At 35.7% G+C, this 15723-nt stretch overlaps 1 protein-coding gene across 2 annotated transcripts in view; it reads right to left on the reverse strand.

Annotated features, from left to right (window-relative positions):
• Positions 1-15723, reverse strand: part of LOC135208751 (neuroendocrine convertase 2-like) — a 307897-nt gene that overhangs the window by 8895 nt on the left and 283279 nt on the right. For both annotated transcript variants that reach the window (XM_064241248.1, XM_064241250.1), the window contains exons 5-9: positions 14314-14351; positions 10060-10136; positions 3583-3671; positions 2586-2761; positions 388-600 (exon numbers count right to left, since the gene is read on the reverse strand). In XM_064241248.1, coding sequence (XP_064097318.1) covers positions 388-600; positions 2586-2761; positions 3583-3671; positions 10060-10136; positions 14314-14351 — 593 coding nt within the window. The remainder of the gene's footprint in view (positions 1-387; positions 601-2585; positions 2762-3582; positions 3672-10059; positions 10137-14313; positions 14352-15723) is intronic.

A 15723-nucleotide genomic window follows, 5' to 3' on the forward strand; every position in this document is an offset into this window, starting at 1 on the left:
TTTTAGTACTTTTTACAACTCTCAAAATATAATTTTTTGGAGTGATTTAATCAACATCTAGTACGTACCTGTAAACATTTCAACATTAAATTGATTCTCCATCTCATAGAATATGTTAGCTGTACATGCACTTGTTATTAAGTATATCAAAATAAAAATGGTTTATCAGCCAGATTACAGAGGAATTGGATTCTGATCTTTAAAAGAATTTACTGTAATCACAAAATGACCAGATGTGATCTTGTGCTACTCAACTTAGAAATGAATGGTATCTGACAGTCCATGTACCAAGTTCGTAAACTGTAATGCATATACAAAGTATTTCTATAAGAAACAACCTACAGTCTCCAGATATTTCAATAATAATAAACAAATTAAGAAAATTACCACGCCTGTGCTTGGATCTTTAGCACCGTTACTGAAAGTTGATGCAAGAGTAGAAGAGCAAGATTCGTCGTAATGAGCATTTGAACCATCATTGATGGCTGAATTAATACTGATGGTCCACATACTAGCTGCATATCCATCACAATTGCAATCGTCGTCCTCCCCACCATCGCCAGATGCCCATACATAGATGTTACCTAGTCCGTTGCGACCCTGTTGATCAATAGAAAGCAAAATGTTGAATACCATATGAGGAAGAAAAAGCTGACAGCATTTCACAACATAGCAACAATTTGGAGGAGTTTGTTTTTCTCACATTATAGAGTCAGGAGCCTATGTGTAAGCAATCTACGTTTTCAGAGATACGCTACTCTGCAGTTGTCAGTTGTTTGGAAGCTGAACAAGTAAAAATTGGTAATCAAGTTTTTCTGTACATCGTATTATCAAGGCCACTGATAATAGATCTATCTTTCAGTGATCTCAGTATAATGCTGTATGAACCTTTAACCCATAGAACCTTTAACTACGGCCCGGTGGTGGCCTGGCTTGTATCGTTGCCAGACTCATGAGTATGGCTACCTTTAACCTTGAATAAAATAAAAACTACGGCATTTGAGGTCATTTATCTTAACTCATGGTTCTAAATATGAATGCAGTGGGCACGTCTTTGACCCTTTGGGCCCTAATACCCATGGGGGGCCTATGCCCCCCTGCTATCAAGGTCATGGTAGGTAGGCTACAACTCCTTCTCCCCTGGTTGGAAAGTCAAAAGGGCATAGGTCTCCTGCTCCTTACTATGGAGGGTGCCTTCTGGCCCCCATATTGTGGGGAGCCTGTTTCTACCTTTAGAAACACTTCTACATAGATGTCAACTCCGAAAGTTGTAAAAAAATGAGGGGGTATGAAAAAAATGGGGTTATGACTCCCTTAGAAACGGCCCTCGAATTTCGGATTTTGACCTAAACCTTACTGGGTTGAGGGGAGTCCATGGTGAAAATTTGGTAGCCCTACCTTTCATAGTCTAGGCATGCATAGTGAACAAACAAACAGACAGAAATTGCCTTTTATCTATATAGATTATATACATACATTATATATTCTGGAGATATACAGTACAATAGTGAATATGATAGCAGTAGTTAACTATGTATACAGTAGAAAAGAATAAATTCTAGTAAATAAGTATACATATCTCAAAAGGTTTTATGTGTAACACTAATTTTATGATACAGGTACTGTAAGCAATTGATCACTGCTACCTACTATGTGCTCTGTGAGTATTCAAAGTCAACTAAATTATGGATGGTACAAGAAATTTATAAATATATATATATATGTATATATATGCACCTCTTGCCCATTTACAATGTCCACCTTTCAATTTACTTTTACCTTTTGAATTTCACTTCTTGTAATTTCTGTAAAAGCTGAAAAGTTACATAAATATGTATGCAGTAGTAATGGTTCTGTTGATGGTAAAATATAATTTTAAACTAACACCCGTAAGAAATCTAGGCCCATATACATCATTAATGACCTGCATGTTTTTTTTTATTCATGTTGTGTTCTTAGCTAACTTTGTTAAAATTGTTACCTTATATCTTGTATTTTCACTTATTTGATTCCAAATATATATTACATATTGCATATATATAAATATGTAAAGCTTTATATTTACATTTACAGCATTCATAATGTATACTACTGGTATAAGAGCAGTATTGTATAGAAATAATACATCTTATATTTTATAAAACAATCTAAGCTGTTACTGAAATTATATTTATCAATGGTACGTGATCAATTAAAGGGATATTCATTTAATCTTAAGTAAGCATGATGGAAATTTATCATCAATTGGTTTATCAAAAAGTTGTCAATAAAAAATAGGATATATTAAAAATAAAATCTTTACCATACATAAAAATATTGGCAAAGCTAGAAAACTAGTTCACTTTCACAACTTTTGCCTTAAGTTTTGTGGCAATTACTAAATTACTATGTACGATAAAATAATTAGATTAATCCTGTAATTTTATTACTTGTTCCTGTTTTAATGATATAAAGGTAATGTTGATGTTGCCATCTTATCAATGTTTCAACTCCCAGTGATGTCACTGATAATGCATTGATGCTTCTTGGACATGGGTAGAGAGAGAGAGAGAGAGAGAGGAGAGAGAGAGAGAGAGAGAACCAACCTCATTCACTCCCCGAACAATGGCCTTCATTGTTGCATTTCTGGGTCCATCAACCGTCTTTCCATCATCAGTAGGTCCCCAGGAAGCTGAGTATATATGAATAAGATTTGGTTCGTGACCCATACTGTTGGCTTCAATCAGGTCAGTCATGTATGGCTGGTCCAACATTCTTATACCTGCAATGTAGGCGTGAAAGACAGGTATTTTAGATTAGCTTTAACTGAAAGCCAAAAAGAGTATCATAATATTAATGATTTGATGAAGTAATACAGGTTGTATAACGTGGTTCGATTAAGACACTATTGTTGGCCATGAAAAACAAAGCTAATGATAGTTTGATGTAGACGTGGGGAACTGTGGTTTCAATCATGCTGCTTTAGGCAAAACCTGGGCAGAATGGTTAATTTGGTTTGATTTACGGCAAAAAGGGGGAAGAAAGGTTAATTTGGATTAATTTAGTTACTAAAAAAAAGTTTCCACGTACTCTACTTTGGGTACCATGAACAGAATCTCTGGGTCAGTCCTATTCTTAAGTGATGTATGAAAGTATTTTATCAATTCCAAAACAAAGTCAATTAAATTTGAGCTTTATGGTACATGAAGTTAATGAAAAAGACATAATTCATTCTTGTGCATTGTAGCTGCAGTATCATGAGATATATATATTTTTAAGACAATAATAGAGTAACTGATGAGCACCAAGGCAAAGAGAAAATAAATATATATAAATAATAACTTCCTTTTAAACTACATGAGGTAAAAATATATTTGATTATTGATACTTATTGCACATAAAGTAGCAATGAAAATAAGGAGCTAGAGAAAAGTGTAACAAGATTATAAAGCTATTTTTACTAAACCATGAATAACTTTCCAACACAGGTTGCAGAGGGCATTATAAACATTTTTAAATCAGATCTTTTTGGATTGATATCTCAATTGCAGAACGTCATATTGCACCGAGAAGAATAGTCTTAAGAATTCGAATCACACTGGCCTGCTACTAGGGAGTTATAGGCGACCCCAACACCACAAACACCGTTGTCTCGTGCGGCTGAAACTTCTCCCGCGCACCGAGTGCCATGGCTGAAAAGAAAAATCAATTGTAAAGAAGTCAAATTTGCATACTTTGGGGAAGAGAGAGTCATTATTTCTCGAGGTATTCCTTGCTGAAAGAAACATGAGAGTTTCTTTCTGAGTCAGATCATAATTTCAAAGGGATTCACTCTGTTTTTTATGTCTTCTGCTAACAAGGCTGTCAGATCGAACTACACAACATTTAATAGCACGATATCTCTTGGTCTTTCGAGATCAACGTGCCAATATAACATACTGACAGAAATGAGGCCGAGTTATGAGTTTACGGAAAATCGATATTCCTGGCATTTACTGCCGTAGGTCTGAGCAATTCATTCCCATTTTACTATTTTGAGGACTTGCTATTGTTGTTATTGTTTTATACGATATCTATAGTAACTAAAACAACCAGAATCTAGTCAGAACACTCCGAGGTTATGAAACAGCTACAGAAACAGTTAGTTGAATCATTCAACTCATAAACGTTACAACGAATGCCGATTTATTGCTAAAGGTTCTGTTACATTACAGATATTTGACTTTCAAATTTCAGTAATTGGAACTAAACTGGACATTTGACTTTCAATTTTCATTAATTGAATCAAGTTGAATGTACTTATTTCCTGCATTAAGGCTTAGTAGTTAGTATCACTGGACATTGCTTCTGGCTCATATGATCTTGTAACAGGTCTGCAAATCCGTACCTTTTCATTTTTTAAAATATAAATCACTAATTATTTATTATCTTTGATTTGCCGTAGGCTAAATGTTGCTGCTGTTATAGTTTTATAGTTATCAATATATTAAAATCACCTTAGGCCACTGAGCTTTTCAGGAACTCTTTTGCGAGTTAAGAAGCTTACTTAAACACGGTCTTACACTTCTCACTTTCTCCCAAAATGAAGTAATTTGGTAATAACATTTCACATACTATCAAATGCTATGAGAAAACCAAAAGTGAAATCAATATGAAAAATTTGAAGTTACTGTTGGGACATATAATCAAACCAGTGAAAAGTTTATTTGTATGGTGCTTTTACGTTGCATGGAACCAGTGGTTCTTCAGCAAAGGGACCAACAGCTTTACGTGACTTCCGAACCACGTAGAGTGTGAGCTTCCATCACCACAAATACACATCTCTCACTTTCTCAATGGAATGCCGAGAATCAAACTCGCGGCCACTGAGGTGGCACGCCAACGCCATACCGAACACGCCACTGAGGTGCTTTTAAAAAAAGGCAATGAAAAGGAATGTTGTTTCCTCTCGTTGTTTCGACGAATAACTTTCATTCTCAATGACAACTTCTTTGTTCTGGCAAACCCACATGAATGTTAAGATGACATTTAAGTGTGTCGATGAAGAATTTTCCAACTTTTCCTAACTCATTACACTTCTTTAACTTTGTTGCTATATATCACAATTCAGTATTAACATTCTAAGCAAATGTTCCGAAATAAAGTATTTTGCACCGCATTCTTATATATTCAATCATTTTCATTTAACACTTCATTTCTCCTTTTGCTTGATAATGTACCAGGATACAGTAATTGGTGTTTCAACATGATATAGACGACGATTAAGTTAAATATCATGAAAAGATTGGTACCTTTTACACACAAAAAATGGAAATACTCCTTTGATTATCTGAATAAATATCCGTTAACCCACTATACCTGTATTTTTTAACATACGATAAATGTTAATATATTTCCCCTACGCTATTAACAATCTTCTGGTGGATACTGTTGTACAGCATTTTGTGCGATGGCTCTCATAAAAAAAATCATTATTAGATAAATTTACAAGAATATATTTTTCTCTCCAACAATGTTTCTTTTAGAATAGACACCGAAGAAGGGTGACAGTTTCCAACAATGAATACTGCCTCGCGCTTAATCAACTTAGCTTCATTAACATCGAACCTAATTACTTTACCCTTCATTAATTCTGTTCTCTATTTTTGTTCAGTCCAAAGGCGAACTAACATTCTTATTTGTCCCAGACCCGAGGGAAACAAGAATAAGAATGATAAACGGAAAACATACATAGCGATAGGACAGGCACGCTTCTTGGAACATAGTTGGATTAAAGGAAGATTCGCTGAAATAATCGTCACGCATTTGAAACCTGACCACTTATGTAGTACCTCTTATATCGTTAAGTTCCTACTTTAGCCTTTGAAAACCCTGACTTAACATAAATCAACCTTTAATGGTGTGAAAATTCCTCGTTAGGCCTGTGGATACTTATCTTTTTCCAAATGTATACGCTAAACCATTGGTTCTTAACCTTTTTATGACCACGCCCCCTCTAAAGGTGCGTCCACACGGTCGAACCATGTCCGACGAACAAACATTGTTACCAATTAACAATTGTCTGCCGGTCTTTGCCTTGTGAGCAGAGTAAAATCAGTGGTATACAACCTCATCTGGTACCACTGTTTGTTGCCAGATCTACTTCCTTCGTTTCAACGCTTATGACGTCATCCTGCTTTGCCAATGATATGGTAACAATGTTTGTTCGTCGAGCATTGTTCGACCGTGTGGACGCACCTTTAGAGTTGGTCCCGTCTTTCACGGCCCCCTTTCATCTATGAGTAAAATTCCATCCCAGATTTAAAAAAAATTTTAAAAAAATGAGAAATAGAAGGGGTTTCGAGGGATAGGAAGGGAGGTCAAAATTACAAAACACGGTCTACCCAACGAACCTAACTAGAGTAGCAGACTTTAGGAAAGTAACGTTGTAAGGCAATATTTTTGCATTTTTTGTCATAAACTTCTGAATATGAGTTCCTCGCTCTTTTTAAGAGAATATGGAATATAATTAGAGATTTTTTTTTATTTTTCCATAGGGTTCTCGCCTCCCCTGGAAATTGCTGACTCCCCCATAGGGAGGGCGCCCCCCAAGTTAAGAACCTCTGCGCTAAACTCATCATGGTTTCACTTTAATATCATAACTATCAGTAAACTGAAAGGTTTAATAAACTATTAGTAAAATGAAAGGGAGATATGTATGTCTTGACAACTTCAAAGTGCATTTAACTTCGACTTGGGTATCTTTTAAACATGGACAATTTACTCTGCTCTGCGCACAAACTTAACTAATATAACTTCGGAGAGTCTAAAGTTCAACCAATTTAGCCTTCTCTAACTTCAACCTTGAGCAATTTTGCAGGTTGATTAGGAGCTCTCCAGAAGCCTTACAGTTTCCAAGGCCTCAAAAGCTGAATGTTCGCAGAACCCAGTCACTGTTAGCTATCCCTTTTTTGCAAAGTGTAGTGAATCATTAACTATAATTTTTTTCTTGTGAATTTGCATAAATTAAGTATATCTTAGTTTTACCAGACCGCTGAGCTCATTAACAGCTCCCCTAGGGCTGGCCGGACGGATTAGATATTTTTACGTGGCTAGAAACCAATTGGTTACCTAGCAACGGGACCAACAGCTTATTGTGGGATCCGAACCAAATTATATCGAGAAATGAATTTCTATCACCAGAATTAAATTCCTCTGTTTCCGCGTTGGTCGAGCCGAGAATCGAACTTCGTACCACCGGATTGGTAGCCGAGCGCGAAATCCACTCGTCCAACGAGGAACTTGTTAATAAATATAACCTCTTCCTATTTCCCGTTGCTGTTGCATTAAGAGCAACTTTGTCTTCCCGCTAAAATTATGCCTATGGAAAAATAAAGTCCGTAATAGTATGCATGTGTATTGCTATATACAGGAAGCTTTCGCCAACTTGATCATGTTGGCCTCCTCAGCCCGAATAAACAGATAATATTATTCCTATGTTTATTCAGACTGAAGAGGCCAACTGATCATTGACGAAAGCTTCCTGTCTATAGCAATATACATGCATACTATTACGGACTTTATTTTTCCATTTAAGATCACGAGAAAGTGATATCAAATTATGTCTATACAAATATGTAGAACTAACCGTTACGTGACTCTTGGTCTGAAACAGGGAAGTCCAGTTTATTGACCAACCCTACCTAAACTGATAACCTGTGGCAAGGCCAATTAGAACTCTACAGACTGGCCTTCCCCCTCAGAGGGATGACACTAGAGAGTGTTATCCTCCCGGTTCCCAGCAACTATCCACGCTATATGTAACCCCACATCAGTCGACAAAACTACCAGGTACTCAGCCTGGTACCGAGGGGCGGGGTTGGGGGCGGTCGAACGAACGCCTCCCCCCTTTCCAAATTTGCTGGAAGTCCATATTTTCTGTTAATATCCTTTTCCTGGAACTGTACTTACAAAGTGATAAGTAATTATTGTTTTTGTGAAGTCAAAGTATATAGCATAACAACAAATAAAGTAATATGCATGTTATTGTTAGCATAATAAATGAATCAATCAATAAGACTGAAGAAATATTTTTGAATTTCAGCGCAAACTTTCAACATTATAAGTAAAATTCTGTTACCAAAGTCAGTACTTTGAATAGCATCTAATCGGGTAGAAGGGCATAGACCGCATACCCAATTTTTCTTCTTAATATAACTAAAATAGCATTTTCAGTTATTTCATCTTGTATATACCTATATAATTATGCAATGACATTTATAGAAAAATGTCCAGTTTTGAGAAAAACGATTTGCCCCCAATAAAAAAATTCTGGGTAAGCGCCAGGTACTTCAATTGCAGCTAATTTTGAGAGACTAAGTTTGCATGTAACCAACACAACTTTCATGGTCATAAAACGGAATGCATTTTATATTATCTTACGGTTTATCATTACCAAGAAAAAAACACAAGGACCAGGTCTTTTGAATAGCCTCCTCAAGTTTTGTTGCATGAAATAAATGTTTTGGCTAATGACCAGAGCTTAGCTGGTAATGAACAGCACAGCTAGAGATGGTCAGTAGGACTAAGGAATGCGAAAATGGGCCTTTGACTTAAGAAAAAAAAGGGGGTTGTGAAACAATATGAGGTCAAAGATAGAAAAGGACTGTATCTGGAAAAGTGGGCTATAATTTACAGAGTTCTACATGGGATGGCTAAATCAGGCCAAACGCGATACAATTAATCTACGGAAAATGACTGTAGCTGGAAAATGCAATGGCCACGAAGATTAATCCTGCTTTAACGAAGGCACGTGGATACGAAAAGGAAAGGCTGAAAACATTAAATTTCTAGGGGGGGGGGGGGATTATAGTTGTTGACGAATAAATAACCTTTATGATGGGAATATCATTCGTGAAGGGGAAAGGAATAAGTCTACGAGAATTCAGGAAAAGCGGCCATATGCACAAAATCGTTATTACTACCCGTTTAGTAATAAGTAGAGCATTTATAATCGCAAGGGATCCTATAACCTAAGGTGAACTGAAAAGTTAATCACCAAATCGTAGCCTATGTTATATACTACGACACTCAGATTCCTCATTTTAATCGACAATGAAGATATGACATTACTTTGTGTATATTAATGAGTATATGCATGATACTAACTTAATGTAATTGTGAATGACGGATTCGCTATCCTTAGCCTAGATGATCTGAGTTCCGGCGTTAGCACAGTCTGCCTTTCACCTTCTCATCCAAAGAACATAATAGGGAACACCTCCTTCTCATTAGATCATTTGCATAACCTAACAAGGAATTTCCCCAAATGAACTTTAAGATAGGAGTATTAAAGTGATTATTTAAGGTTCGAACTGACTGTCTTAGCAACAGAAAGAAGCGAAATTATTATTTTATTATTATGATATATATATATTATCATATATATATATATTATATATATATATATATATTGCAAAATAAGTAATACTTATAAAAAGAAACGATTTAGGTATTGAATAGAAGATGAAAGACAGTGTTGTAAATAAAAAATAATAGGCACTTATAAAAAAAAAAAAAAGTGACGAAGGACAATATTATAAATAAAAAATAATGGTGATTTAGAATAAGAAAAAACAGTAAAAAACATACATATATATATTATATATATATATATAGTATATATTATATATATATTTATATATATAGTATATATATATATATATATATATATATATATGTATGTTTTACTGTTTTTTCTTATTCTAAATCACCATTATATATATATATATATATATAATATATATATATATATATACTATATATATATATATAATATATATATGTGTGTTTTACTGTTTTTTCTTATTCTCAAATCACCATTATATATATATATATATATATATATATATATATATATATATATATATATATATATATATATAGTTCAGCGCTTCTAAATGAACATATGAACAGTTTAAATCTAATACACTCTAATTCTGAAACATATCATTCTTAAACTTATACACCACAGAGAGTATTGTAGTGGTTACAGACTTCTTAGACCAAAACACATACGTGAGAAATCAATTGTCCCGTTACCTGTTAAACCAATCATCAGTATACCGAGGGTAAGGAAACGGATCGTTGCTACTGAAATCCCAACTGGCTGGTGCGTTCTGGAAGACAAAAGAGAAAATCACTGTTAGAACCGACGAAGTATCAAACAATCCAAAGAGCTTACATAGGCTGCCTTCATTATAATGAGTTCCCTTGGCTTAAAAAAACAAACAAAAAGTACCAGCCAAATATATCCACATTTCACTTCCACGTCACATATTCAGTGTCGTCACGGGATTCTTAGTTGCATATATATATAAACATGCGTTGAGCATGCTTATATATTTATGCATGCTTGTGTTTGCACGGTACTTGGGTGAGGAGAAAACGAAAATACATTTCCCAAGGATATTTTAAGCGGGAAATAGAACACTACACCAAATATTGCCAAAGAAAATAAGTGACTGTTCAGAGGTTTGCTCAGGTAATTGGATACTTAGCTTTAGTACACACAGAGAGGATCCTTTCTTTTCAGTTTTTTTTAAAGTTAAAATTATCAGTGAACAATACTAATATTATTTTAATAATCCACATTATATTACAAATGATTGTTAATAATGCCTACAATCTCCTTCCACTCATCTTAACAGCACTGTATATTTTAACACTTTTGTTTTTGACATTTTATTTACAATGCAAATAACAAAAACAAAAGTACTAAAAGATAAAGTGCTATTAAGGTGTGTCAGAGGACACTGTAGGCATTATTGGCAATCGTTTTTTTATGTAATGTGAATTATCTAAACAATTTATCAAAATTCTACAATATTCCCCAATAGCTTAAACTCTCACTTTACTTACCCTTTTCATATTGTGTTCTTGAATAAACATAATTTGTGCAGAAACGTGAAGTTGGTAAATTGGATTTATCTGTTTACATTATGAATTCCATTTACAATGACTGTAGCCAGATTTTTTATAAATGAAATATCTATAAAAAGTTATGAAAAAAAAAACTAATATTTCTAAAGCTTCTTTGACACCTTTCCATTTCATAGTCTGAAGAAGAATTTTCTTAGTCTACATCCATAACTCGTGTTGATCCCTTTTCAAAGTTTTCATACGTTTATAATATCATTATGCCATCTCTCCCCGTATTAGGGTAGTGCCACCCTATCAAAACACTTGACTCATATGGCTACTGCGAGTTTTTCCTCCTGTTACACTTTTCAAACTTTTTTACCGTCAAACATAGTTTCAGCGCTGAATGATCACATATGTCCCAGCGCTTGGCCTTTGCCATAAATGTCTATTCTATTCTATTCTATTCTATTCTATTCTATTCTATTATCCCACATATGTCCCAGCGCTTGGCCTTTGCCATAAATGTCTATTCTATTCTATTCTATTATCCCAAATCGTAAACAAAGCTTCGTTTTCTATGTCGTAGCTGATCGTTCCTCTTAAGTAACTGATATTCCTGGATTTGTTTTCACGTTGTCTATGCTTTCCAATTCCCCTTCCATGTCCGTTTCCTCATTTTCCGTCGACTCTATTTCCATCCATCAGCTGGTAAACTTCAACATGAATTTTTGAAGTTTTCGCTGTACTGTTTCCTGTGACAATTCCTCTCCATGCGTTTTCTCAGATATTACATTTCCGTTTACCGGTGTGTCTCCTACATTGCATTGGGAACTTCCGTCATGCAGTCTACTATTTCAGTTGTTTAACTCTCCTCCTCTGTCAAAACTTCCTCAGACAGAGTAACTGTTGTCGCTTTGCAGAGATATTTTCATCAATCTCCTTTGATGTAGTTTGGCGATTCTCTTCAACTGCTGTTTCAGTTTAGTCTAAACTTCCTCTTTTTGTTGCGTGGTTATTTTCAGGAACTCCCTTCCCCCAAATATAAAGATTTCGCACTTAACTTTCGGGAACTTCTGTCAGGTTTCCAACTTCATTGCACCTAAAGCATGTGCGTTGCTGACCATCATAAAAAAAGACGATGTATATCGTAAGAGTGTAAGTAACAAACGCACATTTTCGTTTTACGTACCTGTAATGTCATCCTAACTGTTCGAACAACTGTTACTATTCCTATGAAAATAAACCGTTGGCATATTTCTTATGCCTGATCCCGTCTTCTTTCCTATGCCTTGACAGACCTGAACTTACTCCTTCATATGAAGGGTTGGTTGGTTGGTTGGTTTTATAAAGTTTAGGTGTAACACCAAGCACTGGGGCAGCAAAGGCCATTCAGCGCATTCATATGAAAGGTCAAGGGAAGTATTTCTTAGACATGTGTAAATGGAGAATTTCGGTCAACAATTTTTTACCTCTCCACACTTCTCTGCATGGACTGCGTCATCATCTTCTTAATTATTATTTCGAATCACCTCTGATGCTACCCCTTGGACCATAACGCTATTCCTCTTTATAACCTGTACTCTTATACGAGCTACCTGAGCCAACAGCATCTTTGAAAATAACATTTAACGCATAGCATCCATGGCAGGGGAAAAAATGCAACCCGAGGGAGTTCCTCCTAAACGGTGTTAAAAGATGCATAAGAAATATGATAAAAATTGTCAATAGATGGCAGCACCATCGCTTTAAGCCAGCATGAGCCTATACGATCCCTACTAATGAATCTTCTGCCATATGTTGAAAATACCTACGAAAACTTTTGCTGTCCACGCATCGCTCTTATCACCGCATTTTCACTGAACAGTCAAGTCTTTTCTATCGAACCAATAGCTCTAATTCCACAGCATTTGGCGTAAAACTGAGCACCTGCAAACTTTATAACTTGTTTACTATCGCTTCTTCTCTTCAACAAGAAGGCTACTCACTGGAAAGTGAAGTATGCTGACTAAATTTTTACAAATTGTTTCCTTAAGGTGGTTCCGATTAAAACAAGGAAACATCGCTGTTACACTCTTCGTCATACCTCTGAATCAAGCATAACCCTTCTGTTCTGAACTCGTTTTATACATACATGAGTCAATGATCTTAACTACGAAAATAACAGAATGTTACACTTATTAGCGTTTCCAACTTATATATATATATATATATATATATAGATTTTATATAATATCTATATATATATATATATATATATAAATATATATATATATATATATATATATATATATATATATATATATATATATATATATTATATATATATCATATACTACTAAACGATATCTATATAAACTAAATGCGGGTGTGTTTCCAAAAGAAAGAAAGCTAGTGGAAAAATCCTATTTATGTAACCTAATTAAGAATTTATACACAAAACAGGAATTTATACACAACATACGGATTTGCGTATCACCCGCCTGGAGGCAGATGAAGTACGCTTTAAAAAATTGTTCAGCAAACTTCATTAGAGCAGAGTAGTTTCTTTGTGATCATCTGCTTCTTACGTCAGACGCCCTACTTTAATAGGGAAATATGGTATGGTTGAACATGATATAGCTACCAAGAGGATGGGGGGGGGGTGTCCCTCCAGACAGGCTTCATCTTGCTGCGCTAATTGAACTACTTACTCTTCCACTCTCTGAGTACTTGCCAAGATTTAGCCTTTCATTGGTTTTTTCCTCTCTCTCTCTCTCTCTGCGACTTTTCCCTCTGTCATACAACTGCATCTCCAATCATCTTTTTTCCTTCATTTTACTTTCCTTTTACCATCACTTATTTGTATTACTTCTTCCTGGCTCTATGGCCCCGTTTATATAATGTAATATACTTCCCAAGAACTCCATCCGCATTAGTCTAAGCTAGAGTGATCATTTTTCATCCACCTTCTTCTCATAAGCTAATCTCATATCCTTCTCGTCAATCTCACTCATATTAATTACATTTTCAAAATCATATTTATGCCTTTTCCTCTCCAACTCAAACTTTTATCAGATTTTCACCTCCGTATATGAACCGAGATTACGGTCAGAAGATAGACCTCCAGCTACTCTCTTCCACGTGCCGTGTTCTGACACATAATCTAAGAAACTTCTCTTTATCACAATTTTATCTTCCCCGAGTATAATTGTGAATATTCTTCTCTAGGAAAGATGTATGTCCAGAAATCCAGAATGCTTAGAGCACATTCCCGTAGAACCTTCTCTAGTCCAGCTGACCGAAGTGGGTTCCATAAACTTCTTTGATTTTGAATTGTACGAATCTGTCTTTTTATAACTGCAATCAAGTTTTAAGGATGTAAATAAAACAAAATGGAGATTATTCATAAGACGGGAAGAAACTGAAAAGAGATGAGCCTCTTTAAATACTTACGTAGTTGTTACGAAGATCAGGGTGCATATAGTCGATGCCTGAAAAATAAAAGTAAGGTATTCATTATCTGATTCATACATTAGAGTGACTAGCCTAGATATATTTTACTGATATTTGTATTGTGCTATCTAATGTATCTTAGTAAAATAAAAAAACAATTTCCTTAGTGAACAAATCTGAGAGGGAGGAAACAAACGTCTGAATGCACTTAGACACAAGCAAAGAACAAAGAGATGCTCTCCTCAGAGAGCACTTAGAAGATTAAGAGAACATCGTATTCTCGGATGTTATGAATAATGTCAAAGTTCCGTACGTTTTTTGACTGCCGCCCCTGACGACTACATTTACGTTGCGGGACGAAAAACAGCACACAGGTAGGAGATCAGGTTATGTCTCGAAATTGGATCGTAACCTGGTTTTGCAGTAGCAATCTCGTAATCCTGTTTTGGGCGTGTGGATAAACCCAGCCCACTCTCATTGGAAAAGGATGCGGAATTTGTTTCTTTGGCATAACACAGGAGCTTTAAGCGTCTAATAATTCCCAGTTGATACATACTCACACGTTCTTACACTACCCTTAAGAACGGATATATGAGTGATTAATGTTCGCTGCCACATACCGTAAAATGAGACCAGAAACACATACAGTTAATGAGCGAGTTATTTAAAAAAACTGCCTCTTGTGTGTTTCCAAAATTTATCACAGCTCTGAAAAGCCTTTTTTGTGCGTCCATAAATCGACTGATATTTTTGTGGTTTCCTTTGCACAAGACGCGTCGTCCTTGTTTCCAATTAAGCGATGAAAATAGCACCATTTGTTGCCTTGTTTTGCTTTGGAATCAATCCATGTTAAGAGAACTGGCTTCCTGGCGAAGAAAGACTACTGCTCTGAAACCCCGCTATAGTAGATTCACATCATTTGATGTTTAGGCCAGTCCCTTACGATGCTCCTGATTGACTGTTGATAAGCCATCACGGAGCTAGAAACTCTTCTCTCAGTCTCTCTCAAGAGTTCACACAGGCAGGATGTATGTTCCACTTCTCCTGAGGGATACGTCTTTCAAAAGCATCCCTCAGGAGAAGTGGAACATACATCCTGCCTATATGAACTCTCTCGAGAGAGAGACAGAGTTATCAGCCCTGTCATTGGCTTATCAACAGCCAATCAGGAGCGTCGTGAGGGACTGGCGTAGACATCAAATGCAGCGGTGATGTGAATCTATTACTATAGGCGACCGTTCAATACACTAAGATATCAAACCGCAATTTATCGTTATTCGTCAGTTTAAACCTGAATATCTTGTAAACCCTTATGGGTGTCCACATGGACTCTAACCCTTCCTTGCGTCGCCTGCAAATCCACAGTCGAGGTCCCCGTCCCCCAGGAACTAGATCATTTATTCAATAAAG

This window comes from Macrobrachium nipponense, chromosome 35 (assembly GCF_015104395.2).
Source record: "Macrobrachium nipponense isolate FS-2020 chromosome 35, ASM1510439v2, whole genome shotgun sequence".
NCBI classification, from domain to species: Eukaryota; Metazoa; Arthropoda; class Malacostraca; order Decapoda; family Palaemonidae; genus Macrobrachium; species Macrobrachium nipponense.